Source organism: Rhynchophorus ferrugineus, unplaced genomic scaffold, assembly GCF_030347505.1.
Source record: "Rhynchophorus ferrugineus isolate W39M unplaced genomic scaffold, kcgeb_rfMv2 rfM4, whole genome shotgun sequence".
Taxonomy (NCBI): domain Eukaryota; kingdom Metazoa; phylum Arthropoda; class Insecta; order Coleoptera; family Curculionidae; genus Rhynchophorus; species Rhynchophorus ferrugineus.
This window is the reverse complement of record NW_027472583.1, coordinates 30389204-30415773: the sequence shown is the minus strand read 5'-3', so window position 1 is coordinate 30415773 and position 26570 is coordinate 30389204. Positions and strand designations below refer to the sequence as shown.

At 32.4% G+C, this 26570-nt stretch overlaps 3 protein-coding genes, 3 long non-coding RNA genes and 1 other non-coding gene across 11 annotated transcripts in view; 3 read left to right on the top strand and 4 right to left on the bottom strand.

The window, feature by feature from the left end:
• nAChRalpha1 (nicotinic Acetylcholine Receptor alpha1) overlaps positions 1 to 2160 on the top strand; it is a 33857-nt gene extending 31697 nt beyond the window's left edge. Inside the window, exon 8 of the mRNA XM_076402218.1 lies at positions 1183 to 2160. Within this exon, the coding sequence (XP_076258333.1) occupies positions 1183 to 1386 (204 nt within the window). The 3' untranslated portion in view covers positions 1387 to 2160. The remainder of the gene's footprint in view (positions 1 to 1182) is intronic.
• LOC143195233 (uncharacterized) lies at positions 1633 to 5136 on the bottom strand. The gene is made up of 2 exons (XR_013005502.1): positions 4326 to 5136; positions 1633 to 1693 (listed from the first exon to the last, which is right to left on the bottom strand). It is a non-coding gene; the product is annotated as an uncharacterized LOC143195233 (long non-coding RNA).
• Positions 5137 to 10825: 5689 nt separating this feature from the next.
• LOC143195228 (ATP synthase lipid-binding protein, mitochondrial) lies at positions 10826 to 13482 on the bottom strand. Of its 2 annotated transcripts, none has more exons than XM_076402216.1 (5): positions 13341 to 13482; positions 12818 to 12903; positions 12171 to 12269; positions 11999 to 12113; positions 10826 to 11390 (listed from the first exon to the last, which is right to left on the bottom strand). In XM_076402216.1, exons 2-5 carry the CDS (start codon positions 12860 to 12862, stop codon positions 11227 to 11229), a joined length of 423 nt encoding a protein of 140 aa, XP_076258331.1. In that variant the 5' UTR covers positions 12863 to 12903; positions 13341 to 13482; the 3' UTR covers positions 10826 to 11226. The 2 variants fall into 2 exon arrangements, with proteins under 2 accessions (XP_076258331.1, XP_076258332.1); XM_076402217.1 differs by having other exon boundaries at positions 13321 to 13408.
• A 1370-nt stretch (positions 13483 to 14852) lies between these two features.
• LOC143195231 (uncharacterized) lies at positions 14853 to 15326 on the bottom strand. The gene is made up of 3 exons (XR_013005500.1): positions 15187 to 15326; positions 15046 to 15119; positions 14853 to 14989 (listed from the first exon to the last, which is right to left on the bottom strand). It is a non-coding gene; the product is annotated as an uncharacterized LOC143195231 (long non-coding RNA).
• A 270-nt stretch (positions 15327 to 15596) lies between these two features.
• Positions 15597 to 17921, top strand: spartin. Of its 4 annotated transcripts, none has more exons than XM_076402212.1 (10): positions 15607 to 15878; positions 15928 to 16119; positions 16168 to 16302; positions 16358 to 16534; positions 16595 to 16789; positions 16840 to 17020; positions 17074 to 17145; positions 17201 to 17328; positions 17414 to 17440; positions 17546 to 17789. In XM_076402212.1, the coding sequence occupies exons 1-10, from the start codon at positions 15824 to 15826 to the stop codon at positions 17659 to 17661; spliced, it is 1278 nt and encodes a 425-aa protein (XP_076258327.1). In that variant the 5' UTR covers positions 15607 to 15823; the 3' UTR covers positions 17662 to 17789. The 4 variants fall into 4 exon arrangements, with proteins under 4 accessions (XP_076258329.1, XP_076258330.1, XP_076258327.1 ...); XM_076402213.1 differs by having other exon boundaries at positions 15690 to 15878; positions 15940 to 16119; XM_076402214.1 differs by lacking the exon at positions 17414 to 17440 and having other exon boundaries at positions 15597 to 15878; positions 17546 to 17921.
• A 4166-nt stretch (positions 17922 to 22087) lies between these two features.
• On the bottom strand, positions 22088 to 25062 carry LOC143195230 (uncharacterized). The gene is made up of 2 exons (XR_013005499.1): positions 24943 to 25062; positions 22088 to 22411 (listed from the first exon to the last, which is right to left on the bottom strand). It is a non-coding gene; the product is annotated as an uncharacterized LOC143195230 (long non-coding RNA).
• On the top strand, positions 22959 to 23030 carry TRNAA-CGC (transfer RNA alanine (anticodon CGC)). The gene has a single exon. It is a non-coding gene; the product is annotated as a tRNA-Ala (tRNA).
• Positions 25063 to 26570: the final 1508 nt, after the last annotated feature.

The following is a 26570-nucleotide window of genomic DNA, read 5'->3' as shown; positions in this document are numbered from 1 at the left end:
ATAATATTATTATTCATATTTATTGGTATATGAACAGTTCGGTTGTAGGTGAATTCAATATGCACTGATTTACTCTTGTTGACTGTTATTTTCCATATCTGGGTTGACTTTTTTATATCATAGTATGTTGCAGTTTTCTAGTCACATAATAGAGAGAGTCGAAGGAGCGCCAAGCAGTTTATTTGCTACAGGAGGAAATTAGAAAACAGGATTGAAAAATACTTATATTTTTTCTTATTTATACGATCACAACATGAATATAAATTAAAAATAACATATAACAGAATATAATAAGGTAAAAATAACAGAGTAAGAAGGGACTAATCACATACGTGTGTATACAAAGATATATTATATGCCTATAGTGTAGGGTGAAATTAAAAAATAGAATTTTAATAAAATATTTCATTTAAATATTAGTTAAAATTTGTATAAAATATTTAGAAAATGCATCAAAAAACAATATCGAATCTGACAACTGATAACTTATTTTCTAATTGTACATTGGAATTGCCTTAAATGTTATAAAGCAGAAAACTCTAAATTAAAAAATAATTTGTCCAAAAATACTCAAATATATATACAGTATTATAGTTTCTAGCTTTTAAGCATCTAAATTTACATCCTTTTAAAGAATAATTATATTTGTATTTACTCCTAATTCTTTTTGAAGATTCTAATGTGGGATAATCAACTGCTGATTCCAATTAACTTGTAGCCTTGATTTTCGTTTTTGATATGTTAAGAGAAGTGATCTGTGATAATACATGTAGTATGTATTTCAATTGAATTATCGATGTAGATTTTAATGAAAGATTTACTGTTAAAATTGCAATTGCATCCTGATTAAGCAATGATCTTGCACTTGGGTCAATAATTACCTAGTCACTCTAAAATGTAAGGAAATAAACCTTCCTGTCCAGAAACCTGATATAGAAAATCATAAGAGGTTTCCTGATGTTTATCATCGTCCACTTTGAAACACCGTTCTTGCGCCACAACAGAATCCTTTGGAAAATAATTATTCGTCTTTATGGTTGATTCTTCGTTATTGTTTCCATTAGCAAATCTCCAATAGACAATAGTATCTAGACAAATATACGATACGTTGAAGTAAACTTTTTTATTATAGGCTGGATATTATAAAAACTCTTCTAATAAAAATGTTTCTTTTTTTGACAGGTTGAAGAAGATTGGAAGTACGTAGCCATGGTACTGGATCGACTGTTCTTGTGGATCTTCACGCTGGCTTGCGTTATTGGTACAGGAGTGATCATTCTAAACGCACCATCCCTCTACGACACTACCAAGCCAATAGACGTGGTGATATCGAAAGTGGCAAAAAAGAGAATGGCCCTGTTGCAAATGGTACCCGAAGAATTGTGAACAGGGTGCTGTTAAAACGAACGTTGATTTTTTATTACACGAGGTTAAACAGCATCGACCTATTTACTCTGCTCCAGAATGTTCCGTTCTTCCAGTGACTCGTATCTGAACTGGGGACGTTCTGTCACGGTAAAGGTAAAGCTGGTAGAGTTATGGGCGGTTTCGCAAGCTGCTAATAAACTGACAGACGTATCGGATATTTAATTCTGCCCTCGAGATTTCTACTATCGTTTTTGACGCGCTCAGTAAACCAATAAGCTCGAGTGAGAGAAGTAAATTCCGACGTCTCTCGACGACGTTCTTCCTCCTGCAATTTTAAGTGACTAGATATGTATTAAAATTAAAACTATTTTAATAGTAATGTTAACGATAATCTTTGTTTAACGCTAACTGTATTTTACATTAGATCAAACCGGCGGGGGCCGCGCGAAAATTCCAAACGCAATCACTTTCGAACAAAACCAACCGAAAAACCCCCCTGGTGGATTAAATAAAAATTATTTTCTGGATATTTCTATCGTAATCAAATAAAAGAGAAAAAAAATCCACTGTAACGCGAAGTATCTAAAAGACTTAACTGAAAAAATAACGATGATAATCACTACAATAGGCAAAATGAGATGTAGGAAAAAATCGATTGTTATGTAAATTATATTAATGAACCTTTACTATAATTGAAAGTTAACGATTAAAGGGCATAATGTTGAATATTGTTTTCATTGATAAAATTGTAACTTTAGAATAGAACGACTAAACCGGGTAAACCGAAGAAAAAAAAACACATAATAAAACGTTTTTCATTATAATATTGTTTTTGTAATTCCCAATTTAATTTAATTTAAATTTATACCTACATACGCTTACTGGACACTGTATTCCAGCGAACGGACTAGAAGCAGAATAGGTTTAATAATTAAACAAAATATACAACAAGAAGAGATTAATAATGAAGAAATACAAGCTACGACGATAGTTAGTGTCGAAAAAATGGGGCTAAAATAAATATTGGCACTATCACTATATCTTGGTGGACAGTATCACCAAGATACAAAATGACACAACAATATAAAGATATATTTTCAAAATTAGGTCCAAGGTTTACTATTGGTGGACACTTTAATGTTAGACACACTGCTTGGAGTTCACGAATAATAACACCTGGAAAAGGAAACGAACTACTCAAAGCCATTAACTTACAAATATCATTAAGGACGCGACCCCACTTACTGGCCCACCGACAGTAAAAAAGTCCCAGACCTGCTGGATCTCTATATTCCAAAAGGCATCTCATTAAATTAAATTAAACATCTGATCACACTCCACTATTGTCAACAATGGGCACAACAATCCTAAACAAAACAAAAAACCCTAATATTACCAACAAATTTAGTGATTGGGACAAATTCAGATTAATACTGCAGGAAAAAATCAGTTTAAACGTAAAACTCAAAAACATAAACAATCTTGAGCAACAAACCAAAAATATAATTGAACAAATTCGGTCAGCTGCAAAATATGTTACACCAATAACAAGAGAAAAATCAGAATTAAGTAATTTACCCCCTCGAAATTAGAGAAATGATAAAAGAAAGACGAAAATCTAGAAGAATATGACACAGAAACAGAAATGTTGCAGACAAAACAACTTTTAATAGAATTAGTAATCAAGAGAATCAAAAGATCAAAGAATATAAACAGAATTGCTTTCAAAAGTATTTAAGTGAATTAAGCCCAGAAGCAGACAAATATTCGCTATGGAAAGCAACTCGAAGGTTTAAAAGACCAATTATTCGAGTACCGCCAATTAGCAATGATCGAAATGAATGGGTTTCACGCAACTGCTGAAAAAAAATGCGAAAAAGCTGAATTGTTCGCATAATACTTAGCTAACATATTTTAACCTAATGATATAGAATCTACCATGGATACATCTTCTCTTTATCAACCCGATGTAGATCTAAATCTAATTTCTTCTTTGGAAGTTTATATATATATATATATATATATATATATATATATATTTAATGCCTGAAGAATTTAAGACCGAAGAATCTTACGGAATGCTTTAAAGTGGCACAAATAATTATGCTTAAAAAATATGAGAAGAAACCTGCAGAACAAGTCGAATCTTACAGGCCTATTTGACTGCTATCTGCAATATCAAAAATGTTTGAGAAACTAATATTTAAACGTGCTAGACATTTTGTAATAATACCAGATTTCCAGTTCGGTTTTCGAAAACACCACTTAACAATCGATCAAGTGCATATAGTAACTACGGCTATTGAAAAGGCGCTTGATGAAAAGAAATACTACCCTGCAATATTCCTCGATGTCTCACAAGCTTTTGATCGGGTTTGGTATTTGGGATTAATCTTTAAGATCAGTAAATTGTTACCGCGTAACTATTGCCAACTGCTGGGGCCATATCTGTTCAGAAGAAAATTTAGAGTGTCGCACGAATGGCGACATTTAAAACTATTTCGGATGAAAGGTAGTGTTTTAGAACCTCTCCTGTATCTACTCTACACTGCTGACATTCCAACAACAAAAGAAACACTACTTGGAACCTTTGCTGACGACACAATTATTATGGCAAACAACATATCTCTGCCTAGGACAGTAAAAAAAGTACAAGTGGCAGTCAACAAAATCTACAAATGGACCAAAGATTGGAAAATTCAACTTAATAGCTGCAAATCTGTTCATGACATCATCATCTGTTCATCATGTTAGACAAAAAACAAAACACATTAGAACCAAAATAAAATAAATATACTGTTTAAAAGATACAGGTCATTTGATCTAAAATTAAAGAGATTGATTTATCAGTTAATCATAAAGCCAATTTGGACCTATGAGGTGCAAATATGGGGTTGCACGAAAAATTCTAATGAACTAGTCATCGAACTACGCCAAAAAAATATTCGATTAATTACCTATGCCTATCGTTACGTAATCAACTAAGAAATGTACGATGATCTGGAAATCAAATGGATTTCATTGGACATTGGCATAATGGGAACATTATTCTTGCTTAAGGACTGATGGTAATCAGTATGGTGCTGGAAGTCTTATCTTCTGTCAGAACAATCGTTCCAGGTGAAGATTAAAGATATACTCTCAAACCAGAAAACTACCGACGCAGGAGCTCCATAAGGTTCTCCCCTGGCACACGCTTTATTTACTCTTTTCCTTTCAGATATTCCTAGGAAACCACAAGTTGAGGAATCTTTTTACGTAGACGACACTATTTACTTTGCTTTTTCAAGTGTAACACCGCCTACCCAAGGCAGACTCCAGAAACAACTCAATGAGACGGTCCAATGGTCACATTTGGAGGTTGTAAGACAACCCACAAAAAACCTAGGCCATATTCTTCCACAAAAAGCATTTTCCACCGAGCATCTCACCTCTTAAAATCGAGAACACTCAAATTTCATGGTTAGGAGAAGCCACCTATCTCGGCCTTCTCTTCCAGATTCCAGATTCAAAGTTCCCTCTAGAAACGTCTAGTCAATGTATTGTCAATCTGCTGTTCCCGCTCATGAACCTAGACAACAGGCCTCCTCTTTCAATAAAATCTCTCCTATACAAATTCCCAGGAGAATAATCAATGTCCTGTGGTTTATCAGGAATAGTCAAATTCATAAAGATACAGATGTCCTCAAAGTTCACCATTTTATATCCGAGCTCTACTCGAGATATTCCTCCACTCTCGAATAATCTCTGTCTCTCGAATAATAAATGTATTATGAATAATAAATGCCGTATTCTATCGCAATCTATATTACCCCGTCGTGCTCTTACTCCCGATCGTCTCCAGCATTCCCGTCGAGTGATCTAAAAAGGTAAAAAATATAATAAGCATGCAAGGCAAACATGAGTTTAAATGTTAAAGTTATATTGGTTAGAAGGTTTCAAAATGATTTAAAATAAAGAAGAAAATGGAACTGAAAGTATAATTAGCTGGAAATAAAAAATGAAAGGAGAAATATACTTGGAGGTTGAAGTAAAACTGGAGAATATAAGGGTGCAAAATGATTACAAAGTTTGCAAACAATATGGAAATTGGCAAAGTAAAGAAGAGTTACTGAAGAGTTGAGACTATTGTTGTATGTAAAGCACTAAATATCAAATGCAAAAAGGTATAAATGAATCCTAATGTAGGATGAAGTAGAGTTAATTATTTGTAAGTCATCCCAGCAAGATGTACATTATAAATACAGACCCATCGAAGATTTTAAAACGGACTCTAGCAATTAAAATGGACCTCACCGAATGCATTAAATGCATTTCACCCAAAATATACAAAATTGACTTCACAAAAGTTATAAAATAAATTGCAGGAAAGGTATAAAGTAAAACTTGCCGATGAAAAAAGAAATTATTAAGGTAAGTCACTTAAAAAGAACATGTACTAAAGAGTATGTTTCTATTGTAGAAAGACCAAAACCACCAGTTCCAAAAGTCTTGCGAAGTCCAGATGGCCGAATATTGAGGACATAAATAATTCACCACTTTACTTCACCAGAACGAAAGGCTGATGCAATAATACTCAGTTATTACTAATGCTAAATAACTAAAAGAGTCACAGAAAATAATAGAAATTCGACTGTATAGGCGACCTTCAGGATATGTTTTAACTGGTTCAATCAGAGGTAGCGCTGAGATCGCAACGTGTGATTGGCTATTTAAAATTGTTCGAATGAAAGCTTATAATTGGTTAATTTAAATTGTGAGAACGCAATAATTTTTAAGTTTGTTGTTTGAAGTGGTTTTCTGTGGGTAACAATTCTCATGTAATTTATGCGCTCCATCAGCTAATATATAATTATTTCATTGTGAAAACATAAAACGAAAAAACTGTCAATAATTACATTTTCCTCTTGATTGTTTTGCAACTTTCCTATGCAAAATGATTATTTCAATCTCAATATCATATTCTTCAATATTTCTGCGAGGTTTTCCCATAAAATTTAGTTAGATAGCCATAAAAGTATTACATAATTTAGAAGACTTTAATTACGTAACAACATTATTGGCGTAGAGTGTAGGGCAACTCCAGGGAAGTGACCTACATAAGATAAAATTGCCATAACTTTGTATAATATCACTAATATAATTTTGGTTTTTTATTATAGCATGTTTAATAAGCTTTATAAAATAGAAAACCTAGCGAAGATAATTTACACCCAAATAAAAAAAATCTTTGGCTCTCATTGCCCGAAAGTACGAATTAGTAGTACTTCTGCGATAGTTGTTCGAATCCCGCGGCATGGAGAATATTCTAAATTTGTATATGACTGTTTCTGATTGCCCAATGAATTGAATAGGCCAAAGTATAAAATCCGACATGGAAAACCATTCCAGCCACACCAGTTACCAGATCAGATAAAATCGGATGTTTTCTGGAATGTCGCTAAAGTTGGTCACTGACCAGTCGGTAGTTTTAATCTCTACTCTAGTTGGTAAAAAGCACACTTTAATTTATAGCAAAAAAAGGAATGTCCTATTTAATGCGTTTTTTTTTTCAAACTTAATAAACTTGAATTTTAGAAAATATAAAAGTGTTGGTGTAAAAATATCTATATTACATAGTTTAAAAAGTGACAAGCGATGTTTTTAAAAAAATTTTGATCTTGTAACAACATTATCTTCTATGTAATAAGCTTTATGATCACTTTAGAGGTAAAAAGCAAGATGAACAACACAAGGACAACTCGTATTAACGTGAAAACAAAATATACGCCAAGGTGATTCAGAACTGCTTATGTACAGTCCTCGCTCAAGTGCTGTTACTTATCATATCAATTATTTGAAAAGGAATAGACTCTACTACTAAATGTTAACTTGAAATTAAAAATGTTGAAAATAAATGTTAAATTAAAAACGGCCACGTTGATAAAATATTATGTTAGCCTTCTTTTTATTTATTAAATGATAGACAAATTGAACTGGTATTTGCCACCAATTATTTCCCACTCTTGGGTTACATCTTATGTCAGGATAGCGAATATCAATTTATCACACAAATCATCAGAACCAGAATGCGGGATATTCCTTTCGATCAAGCTGTCCTTATACCGAAAATTGCCGCAATGCATTTACGGTATATATATAGGCAACAATAGTAATACAATATATGCAACCAACAATATATATATGGCACGGGCACCGTCATATTGGGGCCATCATCCATTTATTTTATCATCACCACCAATTGCCAACTTTTGGCCATCCAGACTTCGCACTTGGAACATTGTCTTTGGCGGTTCTGGTCTTTCTCAAATCGAAACATACTTTAATTCTTGCTGTTTTAAATTGCCATATCTTAATAATTCCTTTTTTCATTGCCAAGTTTTAAGTTATACCTTTCTCGCAATATATTTTATAACTTCTATGAAGTCACCTTTATATCTTTTGGGTGTGGTATCTTAAGTGTATATCTTATTCACTTGAAGTTATATATACTTCCTTACAAATGGTTACATTAAACAAAATTGAAATGTTTCCTGAAACTTTGCAGCAATGTTGCACGTTTATATTCTTCAATTTTACTTCAATCTCCAACTATATTTCTCGATCTCTTTTCTCTTTCCAACTGAATATAGTTTCAATTCCATTTAATTCCTTATTTTATATTAAATTATATATATATATATATATATATATATATATATATATATATATATATATATATATATATATATATATATATATATATTCTAATTCTATTTTATAAGGCATGAATTAATAAATCAATAACATATTTAATAGTTTGTATTCTGGTTCTTGTATTTGCGTTTCAACGCAGATTTTGTAAATTGTGTAAAACTTTTGTGCTTCATTTCGATCATATCGATCGGATAGTAAGACTTTACTATATACTAAAATTTTTACATTTACCATTTTAATGTTTTGATATATTTTCCTAGAATAAACGTTTTATGATTATTATATCCATTTCTAGAGGGGAAATGTCGTAAAGGTAGGTAGTTGTCAATTCCAGCTAAAATCATGTATGAATTATTTTAAATATAGAACCCTTCAACTTTTAATAATCTCAAGCCATATCTATATACAACAGTATTCATGCAACTACAACTGACTAATTTATTAGATTTAAGAAGGTTCTTCTGCTATATATATTTTTATGTTAATCAGTTCAAACTCAATTTATGGAGTAAAAATTAAAAAAATCCATCCACATTTTGAAAATTTAATCAATTGGTTATGCTAAACCCATCGACCGCCTAGGAAGATTTTAAGTGCGTCCTGTATTCTATACCATATACTCTACTAACTACTATTTAATACAACAACCATAATGACCATTGCATACAGAAGAGAATTAAGATCAATCATATGTTACTTAATATAAAAAATAACTTCTCTATTTAGTTGCAGATTTTGGTATGTTAGATGCTCTGCTATATTTTCCTAGAATAAACGTTTTATGATTATTATATCCATTTCTAGAGGGGAAATGTCGTAAAGGTAGGTAGTTGTCAATTCCAGCTAAAATCATGTATGAATTATTTTAAATATAGAACCCTTCAACTTTTAATAATCTCAAGCCATATCTATATACAACAGTATTCATGCAACTACAACTGACTAATTTATTAGATTTAAGAAGGTTCTTCTGCTATATATATTTTTATGTTAATCAGTTCAAACTCAATTTATGGAGTAAAAATTTAAAAAATCCATCCACATTTTGAAAATTGAATCAATTGGTTATGCTAAACCCATCGACCGCCTAGGAAGATTTTAAGTGCGTCCTGTATTCTATGCCATATACTCTACTAACTACTATTTAATACAACAACCATAATGACCATTGCATACAGAAGAGAATTAAGATCAATCATATGATACTTAATTCAAATAACTTCTCTTCTCTTCTTAAAAAATAACTTCTCTATTTAGTTGCAGATTTTGGTATGTTAGATGCTCTGCTATATTTTCCTAGAATAAACGTTTTATGATTATTATATCCATTTCTAGAGGGTAAATCCATTTCTAGAGGGATAGTTGTCAATTCCAGCTAAAATCATGTATGAATTATTTTAAATATAAAACCCTTCAACTTTTAATAATCTCAAGCCATATCTATATACAACAGTCTTCACGCAACTACAACTAACTCATTTATTAGATTTAAGAAGGTTTTTCTGCTATATATATTTATGTTAATCAGTTCAAACTCAATTTATGGAGTAAAAATTTAAAAAATCCATCCACATTTTGAAAATTGAATCAATTGGTTATGCTAAACCCATCGACCGCCTAGGAAGATTTTAAGTGCGTCCTTTATTCTATACCATATACTCTACTAACTACTATTTAATACAACAACCATAATGACCATTGCATACACAAGAGAATTAAGATCAATCATATGTTACTTAATTTAAAAAATAACTTCTCTATTTAGTTGCAGATTTTGGTATGTTAAATGCTCTGCTAAATTTTCCTAGAATAAACGTTTTATGATTATTATATCCATTTCTAGAGGGGAAATCTCGTAAAGCTAGGTGACTTTTTAAACAGGATAGTTGTCAATTCCAGCTAAAATCATGTATGAATTATTTTAAATATAAAACCCTTCAACTTTTAATAATCTCAAGCCATATCTATATACAACAGTATTCACGCAACTACAACTAACTCATTTATTAGATTTAAGAAGGTTTTTCTGCTATATATATTTTTATGTTAATCAGTTCAAATTCAATTTATGGAGTAAAAATTAAAAAAATCCATCCACATTTTGAAAGTTGAATCAATTGGCTATGCTAAACCCATCGACCGCCTAGGAAGATTTTAAGCGCGTCCTATATTCTATACTATATACTCTACTAACTACTATTTAATACAACAACCATAATGACCATTGCATACAGAAGAGAATTAGAATCAATCATATGTTACTTAATTTAAAAAATAACTTCTCTATTTAGTTGCAGATTTTGATATGTTAGATGCTCTGGGGAAGAGGATGAGCTGGAGATACTTTGACCCAAAGGGGGGTTGGATCCACTATCATAGAACACTACCATTATTTTCTCTAAAAACTAGAACACCCTTAAATATTTAAAAAAATAAATTCTGTACTTGTTATAAAACACTACATAACTATTGCAATGTTTTAATAATATGGAGCTTCATATTTATTACTTAAACTTCTGCTGATGAAAACAATGCATTGAATAATTTATGTGAAAATATATCTTTTACAGTTAAAAAAATAATTATTATTTTGATTTTATTACTAACTCCTTTAACTGAAGTCCGTTTTATGTACTTTAATCTCATATTCTGTAACTTTGAAAAAAGAAAACAAAAAAGTGAAAAACAATCAGATTGCTTAATGGTTTATAAGTAATAGTAACAAAAGATAAGGTGAGGTATGAAAAATAACTAACGTATATTGAAAAAAAATCACAACTAAACAATTTTTTATTGACGATTTCTATTGGATTCCTGTACAATATGGATTGTGAGACGATTTTATGTCCGCCCTGCCTTTCTTTTACCGATTCTTTTCCGAAACCAGTAACAAATATATGATTCCGACAGATTGTTCCTCTGACATTATTTAAAAAAACAATAAATAGTAAGCCCAAAGTCTCGTTTTACTATATAATCATATACTTGCCCTAGAATGTTCTAAATGTACAATATCAACGGTTTAACTTTATTCGCAACATTTAGATCGCGCCTACGATCGATCGACGACCGACAGGGCGACATAAATGCGACAAACGGTAAAAAAATGAAGTTGTATGGTACGTTATATTTAAATTTATTAGCATATAATAAATGCCCTTCTTAGAAGGCGAACAATAACAAGAAGGCCATCATAAGACAGAACAGACCCATAGCTTCAGACAAGGCGAAACCCAAGATGGCATATGAGAAAAGTTGCTGTTTCAAACTGGGGTTTCTTGCATAACCGATGATGAGGGAACCGAATACTGTTCCAATACCAGCACCTATAAAAGACATAGTCATTCTCTATTCAAATTTTATAGTACAAATAACTAACAAAAAGTTAATTTAGTATAAGGTATTCTTACCTGCCTAATGCAAAACAATAAAAGCACACCACTAGGTATTACAAAAAGCAACACACATTACTACTAAATAAACATGCATGTACTATTCAGAAAAATATCAGATATATTATGTAATAACGGACTTATATCTAACATCTGAACAGCACTTGTATTGTTAAAAAAACAGCCAATAAACTAACTACATACATGACAACCTGATATAATAAAATACTTTATTAATTAATGGACAAACATTTTTCCTTAAAATTATTATTAATGCAAGGACTTAAAGTGCAAACAGCATGAGGAAAGCAATCATGAGACAGAATAGACCCATGGCTTCCGATAAGGCAAAACCCAAAATAGCATATGAAAAAATTTGTTGTTTTAATGAGGGGTTTCTTGCATAACCTATTATAAGAGCACCAAATACCATCCCAATACCAATACCTACAAGGAAGGGTTAATCAGGAGTGCATTTAATTTTTATGCAACAAACAGGGTTAGTACTGAAAGCTTTACAGAAAATACTATTTATCACTCACCAGAACCAGCTACTCCTACTGTGGCAGCACCAGCACCAATAAATTTGGCAGCAGAGTCAATATCTCTGGAAACTGGGCTAGTTTGGAATCCACGGATGGCTGGTAAAAGGCTGGCCTAAGACATTTTAAATTTATCTCATTTTTGCATTAACATGGAATTACAATTCAATACCTGTTTTTGTTGGTTTTGTTGTACAGTTTGTACCAATGATTGACTCTGTGTCACGGCACTGCTCAGTGGCCTCAGGTACTGCTTTGAGTTGTTGAGGATCTAGAAAATTAAGTAGAATATGAGTGTGGAAAACAACTAAACTGACTAACATTTAGTTTTCTGAAATATCAGACATCCAAGGAAGTTCAAAAAATCACAGATAAATCATGTGAAATGTTTATAACAATCATCATAAATTTGTTTGTAAAATAACACATAACTCTCTTATCTCCACTTAACCACCAACACGTACTATGTTCATTATGTAATGTAGGCTCTAACATCATATGTAGGATAATTAAAGATATTTAAAGTCAGATATTTAATATTGAAATACTAGATAGAGACCCATTAATAACCTAAATGTTATTAGAAAAGATCTGTCGAAAGAGGTTATGTCAGAACTTATGTAATGTGGCAATTTTTTCAACAAAAATTCATAAAAAAGTATTTAGTACTACTAGTTATAATTTGAAAATAGACTTTTTGTTACTAAAATTGCCATATAATTTAAAGTACAGCTCGAAATAAGATCATAGTATTATGTAACAATTGCTAAGTTTTTGGGTGGAGATTTTCCGGAAAAATAATAAAAATTAAATACTTACAGCGCTTCTGGCAGCGGGGGCAATCAGTCTAGCACAGGCAAACATTTTTGCTTAGTTTATTTTGTGTAGTTCGAGGGACTTAAAGCCTGAAAAATAGACACAGGTCACTTCTCTTCAGTGATCGAATGGCAACTGTCAAAAAAGTGTTCGACTAGCTAAAGTTCATAATCTGTCACTCAAAGTTATGTAACGTAAATTTGACAAACTAAGAGAGGAATTACAAAAATAAAGCAAAAAAGGTTTAGATTAACTTTACGTTAATTAGTATTCGTTATTGAATATGACGACCCCATTGTCATGTAAAATATGCAATTGTCAAAAAACAAAGTAATGATGGCCGGCGATATATCAGTGAATACAGCTGAAATATATATGCTATTATATAATTTCAATAAAAAATTTTCACAAAATAATATACTAAACCTTTTTTCCAGTTTAATTCAGGTTTTTGTTCAGCTAGATGATACAAAATATATGAAAATAATACAGATTATTTTACTCACAAAAATTTTTGCCGACTTACCAAAGAACAGTGTCGGTAAAAGGTGCCACGGACGAATCAGTCCAACGATCGGAATGTGCAGTGTGAAGATTTCTTTGACCAAACGAGCAGAAAAGCGAATGCGCCTGCCTAAACACTATTTGCTACGTTCAATATAAACCACCCATTCCGGCCATCGAGCAATATATGACACAATTTTCCTTTATCCTTATAAAAATAGATGGCAGCACCACTTAATAGTTTGTGACGGCTTAGATAATCAGCCATACTGTATAACGCGCAAAGCCCAAAAATAAAACCCACAACAGCGAAGGGTGTTTCTTCTTATACTTTATACTGGCCGATTATAAACTGGTGTAATTGGCATCATCGCATTCGGCCGGGTATAAATCCAAATTGCAACCATCGAAAAACCCACTTTCTCATTTTCCCGCTGTCAGAAGAACTACCTTTGTGTCGCGTCGGACCCATAAAGTAATATATAGAGTGTTAATAATTTCAGAATTGTTTTGCGTGGTCTCGGCAGAATAGCGTTGAGAACGTCATTTCGCTGAATTTCATTGGTCGACGATTTCACCTATCTATCACGTGACTAACCTCTGACGTCACATCTTACTGGCCCATTAAATTTCAAATAAAACCAAAATGCAATTTTACAAAACCATTTATTAATATAAAATTCTGTACAAATAGAAATATTATATAATATCAAAAAGCATATCTCATAGCAAATATAATCAAAATTGTCCTTTTTTATATATCTTTAGTGCTATCAATTCAAATAAGATGTATGAAAATTTCTATCTTATTGTTTGTGATCATACTGAAAGCAAAGCAGCACGGCTGAAAGTCTATTAATATTTTACCTACTTGTTCAACACAAAAATGTATTGAGGCAAATTATTATTATTTTTACAATATTATTGCAAAAATTATGGAATGGATAATTAAAACGGTTAAATCGTATGATATATGTCAGAATCTGTGGAACTACTTAATATAGAATTATTGCATGTTGTCTCTTTTTCAGAAGTTTTGTTAAATAGCCTGAAATAAGACTAAAATACAATATTAGACTCGTTTTCCTCATAGCAAAATTCTCTGGAACTGAAAATATAGACTCAACTGGTGATTTAACAACCTCAAGTGGTACTAGATCTCCCATTAAAAAAGAATATAAGTTATCTAACATGTTCATCTTCTTCACAATTTTCTCTGGGAGAATGATGTGAGAAAATTGAAGTGATGAGCCCTTTTAAAAATTTCTCAAACATACTAGGGGAAGAATGCTGTTTCTACCTCCATGACCTCTAATTGATCCAACAAAATTCTTTAAGCAATCTTGGTTAAGATTTGTTAAACAAATGTAGTTATTTGTAAATTTAGACAATATAGATTTCTTTAAGGTAATAAATCCCCTAAAAGTAGCAATTAAATTTATTGATGGCACCATAACAAATATTTTCTTAACAAGGCAATCAAATTTAAATATATAATTCCTCTATATTCCTCCTATAAAAGTAGTATTTATTACTACTAATTATCCAGTTATATTAATTGTTACCTTCTTGTAAGACTTCTTTATGAGACATCACACTGACAGCACACAAACAACTTGGTACATTAATTGAATTTTATTACTACTAACATCTTCATAAGGTTTTGAATTTCTGTAAACAAACAATATATAAACAGACATGTAGTAGATAGATAATTTTATATGTACCTGATAAAACCAATGATGGATATGCATTTACCCTAATACCTGTTCGTGAAGGAAGGATAATTCTAAATTTTTCACTAAAATGTCCATAACAAACACCATGACGTTGATATATTTGCATTGTGGTTTATCCAGGTAACTTACTACTATTTACTTGATCAACCCATTTTTGGAAAGGAGCGAGATCATTCTTTGGGAAACGATGTCTAATTTCCGTAGTAGAATTTTACCCCGGTACACTACATCTTTTACTACACTGACGCATTGTCATCAATTTTTATATTATTACTCCATAATAATTAATGTAAAACAGAAAATATGCACAACGTAAAACGAAAATTTCGTGATCTAAACAAAAACCATAACCTACAAACAACAAACATAAAAATGGACGCCCATAGAAAATGCTGATTTCACACAATTTGATCGACCAATCACATTTCATGTTAGTGGCGGCACCAGGAATTTAAACTAGCCAATCACAATTTGCGATCGCAGCGCTACAGTTGATTGAACTAAACAAAACATTTCCCCAAGGTCGCCTATACCGTCTATTTTTTCTATGGTTATGATGTGTGTTGCTTCGCATAGAACCTACATATTTTTAAAATTTTTATAATTGTTAAGAGTACATTTTGATAAAAAGTATTCGCATAGAACCTACATATTTTTTAAATTTTTATAATTGTTAAGAGTACATTTTGATAAAAAGTATTTTAAAACATTATTAATTTAAACATGATTAATGATTGATAATTGATAATGATTGATAACGATAAGTATGGTTAAGTCTGAAAGTACTAATCCAAAGGAAGAAGCTATGAGCTCTGCAGAAGGTATATAGTTAATAAGATCAATGTTATCATAGACTTATATTTATTTTAGATGAAACTACAGTTCCCACAACATATAAGGACCTAGCTAAGGCTCTACAAGAACTTAGTGTAGATCCAAATCAGCATCTATATGAAGAAATTATATATCAATATGAAGGTGTTAGATTATATTTTCTATCCCCTGATAGAGAAGTACTAACAACTCTTGAACCACAGCTTTTAAAAATATCATTAGTACAAGGTAAATAAGGATATTTATTTTATTCCACATTTTGTACTTATATTTTAGGTGATGATGCAAATACTCCAAGAGCTATATTACAAGTAGGGGATTGGATATATCCATTAATACCTGGAGTGTCTCCATATTATAGAACTGATTATGGAGCATTTATTTTGCCTGATATTTATTCAAATGTTGAAGGTAATTTACACAACCTTCCTTGTACAATCAAATATAACTAGTCATATAAATACAGGATCGTCAATCAGCATTATTTTACCATCTGATGCTGATGAAGATGTTTTTGACTGTTTGGAAGCTATACTGCATAGAATTACTTCACAGAAGACTGAAGAAGAAATATGTGAAGAAAGAGAAACATCTGAGGAACCTGAACATTTAAGTACATGGCTCTCTAATAAATTAGTTAATGGTAAGACCAACAAAGTATTTGATATAATACTAAGAAATGAATGATTCCTTTTATATTGAGGTGCTTGGTATATATCTGAAAACTTAATTAAGGGAGCACATAAAGCAGAGGAATTCTTGAATAGAGGCACCCCAGTTTTAATAAGTAATATGCCAAAATCAAGAAGACCAGCAGATATTCCTGCACCTGTTTTTACAAGTGTAAGAATTGCAGAGGATGCTACAGGTGGAGTAGTTAAAGTTACAGGATTTCTAGGTAGGTGGCTTTGGTTTTTATATCATTTATGATAAGGATCCTCTTTATAGCTGAAAAAGTTAGCCAGGGCACAGTGAAATTGGGTCAGTTCCTTGCTCCTCATATAGAGAAGCAAGGAACCAAGCTGTTAGCTAGTGGGTTCAGTATGCCTGAAGACGAAGCTTCTAACAATATGAAGGGCATATTAACAGTTGCAGCTGGTGCTGCTGAAGGATTTTCCACTGTGTATAGGTGAACAATTTTGATTAATGTTCAAAAAAGAACCTAACAAGACTTGGTTTTAGAGGTTTGGAAACATTTGCTGTTATTCTAGGTAACAGTCTTAAAAATAACACAGTTAAAGTAGTCGAGCACAAGTAAGGAATTATTTCCATTCAGGAAAGAGTTATTGTAGAACTTTGCATATCACAGGTATGGATCAACAGCAGCCCAAACTACAGAGGTATCTCTAAATGTACTGGGTAATGCCTATGCTACTTACCAAAATACAAGGATTTTGAGACCCTCCCGCCTTGCTAAAACAACAGCAAAAGAAGCAGGTAGGTTTTTTTTGTTTTTAATTGTTATGAAATTTTGATCACAAGTTCATAGATGTGTTACCTAAATTTTTTTTGGTTTGGTTAGTTCTTGCTGGTAAAGACCAGACTCAGGGTAAGGGAATTTATATTTTATAATTTTTTAGTTCATAAGTTTATGTTTATTTATAAGAGTATCATTTACATGTTTCTTAAAATTAATTAATATATTTGTTACTAGGCAAAGGAATTGTGAGTCAATACTCCACCACCCTACAAGGTAATAGAGATTTGATGAATGCTCTAGAAACCAATCCAGCTACAGTCAACAATGCAGAAGGATCAACCAAAGAGTAATTTAATCAGATAGGGTTAAATTATAATCTGATCTGATTTAATATAATGAGGTTTAGATATCTTGCTTATGATTTAGAGCTTGTTACTCATTGTTTTAATTAAAATTGATATTTGTTTTTTATATTTTATATTATGCATTTATTATAGATACCATTGACCTTTTTGGGGGTACATTTGTTAAAATATATTTATAATATAGAATATTGTTAGAATCGATTTGGTGAAGGTATTTGGGCAATTAAAATACTGGATTCAACTGAGTCGTTCTGTATTTATTTCGACAAGCATCTCAGTCAAAGGTCCAACATAAATCAAGATGGCGGGATCTCCATCCTGTCCGGATGGCTTCAATACTAGCATGCACCGTAGCGTTCATTATAATTTACAGGAAACTGTTTTAACGTCGGCTTATGCAACCATATATACAAGGGGACGTTGCGTGTAGGCGCATCCACCCAATTATTTATATATCCAACAATATTTAATTGATAATGAAGTTTTCCTATTATAACAACTCAGCCCCAGCTCGGTGTCTTGGCTACTAATTCTTATTTAGGAAATTCATAATATAGTTTTTGGCAAAAAAAAGGTTTTTGTATATGAGTGTGGATAGAAGAATTGAAATTCTCAAGATAATTTGATATTTGTATGATAAATATGAGTAACAGCAATGTATAATGGTGGATTAAAAAAAACGTGCGTGTGCAGCGAATCTGTTTACTTTTTAATACATTTTACATCAATGCTTCGTATCCGTACAAACCAAGTGTTGAGTGTAGTTCATAAAACACTTCTTCTGATGCTATAGTCGCGGGTTCGAATCCTTGGACATGGTCCTAAATTTATGTTTGTGATTGTCCTTACAAGACAAGAGTAAAATCTGACAAGGAAAGTCACGCTAGTAACCAGACTGGGTAAGACCAGATGTCTTCTGGGATGATTTCTAAGTTGGTCACATTCAGTAGACTTAATGCTGAAGACCGTGGTTCGGAGCCCACGTTAAACTTAAAATTTAATTAATAAATCCTCGGTAAAACGGAGTCTAAAACATATATAAAAAAAGTTCGCAAAACATAGAGAGTATTCTCTGTATTTGAAATAATAGAAAGGAATTACCACATAACCTATTTAAATATGAAGCTCGTTTTCATGAATGAAGCATTGATTTCAATTGAGGAGATGTGCTTGATAATGTCAAACAAACTATTAATTCAATTAGGCCTGACCGCGCCCAATCGTCCAATGCATGACGCTTTTAACCAAGAGTTGCATCGAGAAAGCTTGTATGATCTCAACGCTTTGAAAGAATTAATTCAAACAAATCTTCCACTGTTAAATGAACAACAGAAGTATGTATTTGAAACTCTTATGAAAGTAACAAATGATGAAACTGGAGGGATTTACTTCTTAGATGCACCTGGTGGTACAGGAAAAACTTTTTTGATTTCATTAATATTAGCAACAATTCGCTCACAAAATAAAATTGCACTTGCACTCGCTTCGTCGGGAATCGCAGCAACTTTGCTTGAAGGTGGTCGAACAGCCCATTCAGCACTAAAATTGCCATTAAATATGCAAAGCAATGAAACTCCAACCTGCAACGTTTCGAAGAACTCTGCAATGGCAAAGGTTTTGCAGCAATGTAAATTGATTGTTTGGGATGAATGCACGATGGCACATAAAAAATCTTTGGAGGCTTTAGACAGAACCTTAAAAGATCTACGTAGCAATAATAACCGATTTGGTGGTGCAATGATTTTATTAGCAGGAGATTTTCGTCAAAGTTTCGATTGCCAGTGATTCCACGATCAACGCCAGCTGATGAACTCATTGCATGTCTAAAGTCCTCCAATTTGTGGAAACATGTCAAAGTGCTTCATTTAAGCAAGAATATGCGTGTCGAGTTGCAAAATGACCAATCTGGAAACATATTCTCTAAACAACTCATTGACATTGGTAATGGCAAATTTCCTATAGACATGTTGACTGGCTGCATTAACTTTCCTCAAAGTTTTTGTCAGTTAACTCGATCAAAAGATGAACTTATTCAGAAGGTGTTTCCAGATGTTTCTCAAAATTACAGAAACCATGATTGGTTGAGCGAACGAGCTATACTGGCTGCAAAAAACATAGATGTAAATGAATTAAATTTCAAAATTCAAGAACAAATTACAGGCGAATTGAGGATATATAAATCAGTTGATTCGGCTACTAATCAAGATGATGTAGTCAACTATCCACCGGAATTTTTAAACTCGCTGGATTTGCCAGGATTTCCACCTCACAATCTTCAATTAAAGGTTGGATCGGTGGTTATAATGTTGCGAAATATCAACCAACCGCGTCTTTGCAACGGTACACGGTTAGCGATAAAAAAATTACTAATGTGATAGAAGCAACTATACTCAAAGGAAAGTATAAAGGAGAAGATGTTCTCATACCGCGCATCCCAATGATTCCGACTGATGTGCCATTTGAGTTTAAACGACTACAGTTTCCAGTGCGGCTTGCTTTTGCTATGACTATAAACAAGTCCCAAGGGCAATCATTAAGTGTTTGTGGTATTAATCTAGAAAACCCATGTTTCTCACATGGTCAATTGTATGTTGCCTGTTCCCGTGTTGGAAAACCATCAGATTTGTTTATCTATGCGCCAGGTAATCAAACAAAAAACATCGTATACCACAAAGCACTACAATGATAATAATAATAATAATTATGATTCACATGATTAACAATAAAGCGATTACTTACTTTTAAATCCTTATATATGTTTTATTTAATTATTTTTTATTCACAACGCCCTATCACCAGGGTGATGGTTCTGTTCAGGAGAATTTTTTAAAATACGTAGGCACAAAAACTGCCACATTACAAATCTTTTTGACAGGACGAAGTCTGTCGGGTCAGCTAGTACTATATAAAAACGGAACAAAGAAGATTTTGTTACCCTAGATTTTCAAGAATCTGCTCCATACTTCTTTTGTGATATGTGATTTTCTTTATATAACAGGCGCGTCGAATTGATTTTCAGTAAGTTATATATTTTACCAACTTATAATCTAGAATATAACTTAATAACTTATTCATTCTTATTCTCAAACTTTTTTTCTTATTCTAGAGACTTTTCCAACTTAGTCTAAATACTATTTTATGTGTAACTATTAATTAAGTCGGATAGTAGTTTATGTTTTAGTCTACGCGTTAGGGGGATGAGCGCAGAATTTGTTTTTTGATACGGAACATAGGGTATCTATGATGGCACTATTTTGGAGGAGCAAAAAATAACAGGTCAATTGAAAAGTCCCGGCCTGATACATAGATGGCGTTACTAGAATTAAATCCCAATGTTTTTTTAGTTAGCCCTAACTCTAAAGAGATGCGTTTATAAATTTGACAGTTGTCAGGTCATTAGTTTGCGAATTATAGCATTTTGAATGAAGCAACTTTTATTATTGTAGAAAAAGTGGATAAAAAGGAATTTCGCGTGTTGATAAAATATTGCTTTTTGAAGGAAAAAAAAGCAGTTGAAGCAAAAAAAAGCTTGGCTTGATGCCGAGTTTCCGGACGCCCAAAAGAGGTTGTTACCGCCGAAAACATTAAAAAATCCACAAACTGATTTTGATTGACCGTAAATTCAAATTGAATGAAACAGCAGACACTCTAAAGATATCAACCGAACGTGTTGTGTACATCATATGATTCACGTTTATTAGGGTATGAGAAAGCTCTGTGTAAAATTGGTGCGGCGCTAGCTCACTTTTGACCAAAAACAACGACGAGTTGATGATTCGGAACAGTGTTTGAAGATGATCAAGCGTAATAAACTCGAGTTTTTGCGTCGTTATGTGACAATGGATGAAACATGGCTCCATCATTTCACTCCGAAGTCCAATCGACAGTCATCCGAGTGGACTGCCTACGATGAACCCGCTCCAAAGCGTAGGAAAACGCAACAGTCGACTAAGACAATGCACCGTATCAAAAATCCATGAATGGGGTTTCGAAATTCTTCCTCATCCACTGTATTATCCAGATCTGGCCCCCAGCGACTATTTCCTGTTCTCAGATCTCAAAAGAATGGTCGCTGTGAAGAAATTTTCGTCGAATGAATGTGTTTTACTATGGTAGGCCGGGGACTTTTCAATTGACCTGTTATAGTATAACTTGTAAACGTGTAAGTGTTTAATAATATATTGCATTATAATAATCATGTTACAGTATACAGAGAAAATGATGTTTAAACAACCATTGGAATATAATGTATATAAATATAACTATGAATAATCTAAATTGTATTTCATTCCGACTTTGTTTTCTATTGCACAACAATTTTTGGAAATTTACTTCTCATTAATATCCTTAATGAGAAAATTAGTAACGACAAAAAAAGTTTTTTAGCGATATTGTGACTTAAATTTAGAACAATTTACTGATGCCCATACACTGTCCCAGTAAATGCAGCTATAGCAAACAGCAATAATTCCGTGCGACACCCAGGAGTGTGTTGGAATCCAACAAGTCAAGGCGCCAGGGTAGTCGACGATCCCCCGGCAACCCCCTCCTAAACTCTCCCTACCTCATAGCTGCCGCTCTTTGGAGCGCCTAGTAGGTCGCTCTCTGGCAGCAGGGATAAAGGGTGGGAAGATGAGGGCGCAAGAGGGAGGAGGAATGCCGTCGCGTTATATACCGTCATCCTCGTGCCCCGCACCACTCCTGCCGAGCCACGGTCGATAGGTTTACGGCGTCCCTGTAACCGAGAGAAGAAAAAAATTCAGACGTATCTATTTTTTGGGAACCGAACCGCCACCACCCGATTTATTCGTTAGACGTTTTCAGAGTAAGACGGGCTGGTTTTTGTTTTAATGTGTTTCTGGAGATTTTGTACATTACCATTAGTTTATTTTGCACAAGGACAACGTATATGCGAAGAATGAAATAAATATCAGTATCTATTTAATATCATCCAAAAGATAGTGAAGGTTACGAAAGTAACTACCAAGCTCCTTCGCCATCTTATAATAACCTATTTAATGTTAGATCCATTATAGTTTTTGTCGGTAATTTGAAATATTGCAAAATAATTTGGATTTATGTCCAGACAAAATATCCAAAGATTTGAAGCAATCTTACATAATTTAGTTGTATAATTCTTTAAATCTATTAAACGGTAATGAAAATTGTAACATCAAAAATTATCTTTTTAGGATCAACTTAATTATGTTAATGTTTAGGTATAAATATTTTTTTGTTTATTCATTATGCATTTAATAGAACTTTGGTAAAACATTAACATCGGGGGTGTAACTCAGTGGTAGAGTGTCCGCTTCGCATGCGGAAAGTCCTGGGTTCAAATCCCAGCTCCTCCAAATCATATTTATTTTTAAATAATATTTTTATTCCTAATAAGTATTTTATTTATTTATTCATGCGACGATAATGGACCGTGACGGCATTTTAGACATTCTATGACGTTTTGGATGGTTTGAATCTGATAACCCATTAAATTATGTATAACGAACGAAAGACAACTGTTATGGGAGAAGTTTTCCCCGCCTGAATATGTTTTTCGTTTTTATTTTTGAGTTTGATGAGACTTTTTCGAAGTCTGGGATTATGTAGCACAGAGGCGTATTAGAATCATTTTGCCGCTTTTATTCCTTATTCTATTATTTGTTCTTTAATAAAGAGATCATTAATTAAAATTTACTGAGATAATTGGTTGTCATTAGTTCTTAAGTTTTTGATAAAAATCTTATTTTAATAAACGTCTAACAAAATTTATATCTAATCTTGATATATAAATAAAACCATCGGATCGCTCTGTGGTCGAAATTCGATCACGATTTTTTAATTTAGTTATGTTTTTCTTTTAATAAAGTAAAGATAATAATTCAAAAATGATATGTTATATTATTAAAACTTAGTTTGACAATCCTTTCAAAATAAGAGCAGAAATATATTTGATATATAATATTAAAATAACATATTACAAAAATAAAATAATAACATAAACAAAATAGTAACATATTGAAATATATGCAAACTATCTCAAGAACTATCACTTACTAAACTTTTCTAAATTGCATTTAATTACACCTAATTTCCATTAGGGTCGCAATAATCAACAAAGTATTGCTAAGTCTAACTGTTAATTAGACATTAATTTTTTCTCTATATAAAAATTCTTCTTCGTTGAAGCGTATATATTGCATTTGTTGTTAAGAGCAAACGTTCGTTGGTCGTGAATCCATATTTTTCAACGGCGGAGGCGATTATAGTGTATATATCTACCGTCCACACCGCATTTTTCGATTCCATTCTTCCTTTTGATGTTACAACGATGTCTTGACGACCGCCAACGAAGGTTTAGTGGCATTCGCTTGCCATCCCGTTGGCCCGGTCTGTACGCAGCATAATGGTGAGTACAGAGCTGAACGAAGCGAACGTTTGGCGTCCGCGCGATTCGAAAGATTCGGCGAAAATTTCTCCGTTCGCGGTGATCGAAATCAATTCGCGGGACGTTCTGTTCTTCTCGGAAAGTTTCGTTTTCCAAAAATCATTTGATGGTTTTCATCGTTTCGTTCGGAAACCTGTATTCTTTTGTTTATAACCATACTTTTCATAATGGCATGCCAAAATAAAATTTCTTGTGAATCATTTTTCGACGGCACGTGTAGTGTTCTTTTCCTGAAAAGCAATGTTTATTGCTAAAATAATATGTACCGTCTAATCGTTTTTAAAAGAGTATCAAATTATCGTATGACCGGCAATATAATAAACAAAGTTATGATAAGGAAGAAAATACGAGTAATATTGCAATTCAACTCGTTTGAAATTTTTGGTAAGAATATAATATAAAACTCTTTTGTTTATACGGCTTTAGTATTCTATTTATAGATTCGTGAAGAGATTTCAAACATTTACAAATCTGTAATGAATACAAAATTATTCAAAATCACTAGAAGATACACTCAGTCCCAAGAGAAAAAAATATATATGTGTAAATTTCACTATGAGGTAGATATAATAAAACCTTAAATTAAGAATATTTCCTATGTTTAGTGGCACAAAATGTATAAATTTGTATTTACTGCATGATTATTATTTTGAAGGTGAAGTATTTGTTAATTGGGTTTAAATTACTTCAGACACAATGGGTAAGTAGTATGAAAAAATAAAAGCCGACAAGTGTAAGATGATTGGATGGAAGAGCCACAGTCCTTAGAAGAGCATATTATGCTTGTGTCTTTTCAAATTATAAAGTAAACATAAACTTACTAACAAGAACATTTCGGACATATCTTGGAAAAAATGAAGGAGTATCACCTTGAAATTAGTGATATATCTGCTGTCTAAAGAATAACATAGGTAAGTGGTTCTTTTCTATAAAACTACTGTGTTTAATGTTTTTACTTTATTTTTTAGGTCAAAGATATGGTTCATTTTGGAATGAAGCCAAGAAAGGATTGTTGGGTATAGTGCGTTTAATGAGTGGTTATTTTTACATGTTGATGTGTTACTTTTTAAAATGTTTGCATTGTTCTATGAATTAAATAAAATTAGTTGGCAAATATAATATTTTCATGTTTTAATAATTATTTTATATGAGATTATTATTAAACATCTTTTCTCTCACAAGTTGTGAAATACTTTTTCCATATTTTTCATAAATTTTGTGCTATGGAGAGTATAAATAAATTTAATTCCCTTCAATGAAAGATAAGAAAAACAATTCAAAATTTTGACATGTGCGTTTTTGTAATTACCATTTGCAAAGTAGAAATCAAAGTTAAATATTATTTCTGAAATCATAATAAGATTCCTGCAAGTAAACTATAAATATTTTAATTTTTCGTGTTTTATATGAGATTTTCATATAATCATATTTATTGTTATTAATCGTTAATGGATATAAAACATATTTATCATTCAAAGACATCTTTATAGTAATGATTAAATTACAAGGGAAAACAGGGTTATTTTTTCGAAACCAAAGCATATGTCATTCATAATCCTGCCAAATTTTCCCACGTTCGCTCAAATTTGTTGGCCAGATCCGTGGATCCTGGAACTGCGTTCTGTTCGTCGCCAAGCGCTGAAAATCATTGTGGCGAACACTGGAACTAAGCAAAGTGCATGCGCACTACGACTTTGAATCAATTTTGAAACCTGTTCATCACGAACGTTGGCCGAATTCAGTTCTGTTCATGCACATTTTCAATTTTCCTACGAAATTCGCTCCGAATGCTCAGATCTGTACCCATCATAAGAGTTGGTGCGGGCAGCGCATCTGCCAGAGCCTAAAATAATTGTTTATTTATTTGGTGTCACCGACTTCACTGCTATTCTTGGTTGCTTGATTTGGGTATATTTTATTTTATTGGTATATATTTATTTTAAAAATTCTTCAAATTAAAATTTTACGGATTCACGTGCTCCCGTCTCCCTCAAAAGGTTAAGCAAAATTTTCGCTAAGTCGGTTAATATATAGAAGAGAAGAAGAAGAATATATATAGATTTATTCAAAGTAATAGCCATTTGACAATTATTCCATATATTTCGTCTATTTTTCAGGAAATTTGTGGATGCCATTCCAAAATAACAGTTTCTCATTTGAACTAAACGATTCATGGGTGCGATAAAAATTTTCATCCAAGTGATTCCAACACTACTTTGACTGGTCTTGCTTTATGAGATGGCGCATTGTCATACTGTAAAATCACCTTATCACTGTTCAAATTGATCATTTATTATAGGAAGTGATCAATATTAACTGTTTCTCTAGGTTTCAACAGTTCATAATATACGACACCAAACTGGTCCCACCCCAAAAGCATGGTCTTGCGACCAAAGCTATTTGGCTTTGCAAATTATTTTTTTGCTTGGGATTTCCGAAGTAAATCCAT

Excerpts from the sequence above, each read along its gene's own strand:
- LOC143195228 (XM_076402216.1), bottom strand. The coding sequence starts at position 12,862 with ATGTTTGCCTGTGCTAGACTGATTGCCCCCGCTGCCAGAAGCGCT. Across the intron at positions 12,270-12,817 it reads CCCCCGCTGCCAGAAGCGCT|ATCCTCAACAACTCAAAGCA; the intron begins GTAAGTATTTAA and ends TTAATTTTCTAG. Across the intron at positions 11,391-11,998 it reads AGTAGGAGTAGCTGGTTCTG|GTGCTGGTATTGGAACAGTA; the intron begins GTGAGTGATAAA and ends TGTCTTTTATAG.
- spartin (XM_076402212.1), top strand. The coding sequence starts at position 15,824 with ATGGTTAAGTCTGAAAGTACTAATCCAAAGGAAGAAGCTATGAGCTCT. Across the intron at positions 16,535-16,594 it reads CTCTAATAAATTAGTTAATG|GTGCTTGGTATATATCTGAA; the intron begins GTAAGACCAACA and ends TTTTATATTGAG. Across the intron at positions 16,790-16,839 it reads TAAAGTTACAGGATTTCTAG|CTGAAAAAGTTAGCCAGGGC; the intron begins GTAGGTGGCTTT and ends TCCTCTTTATAG.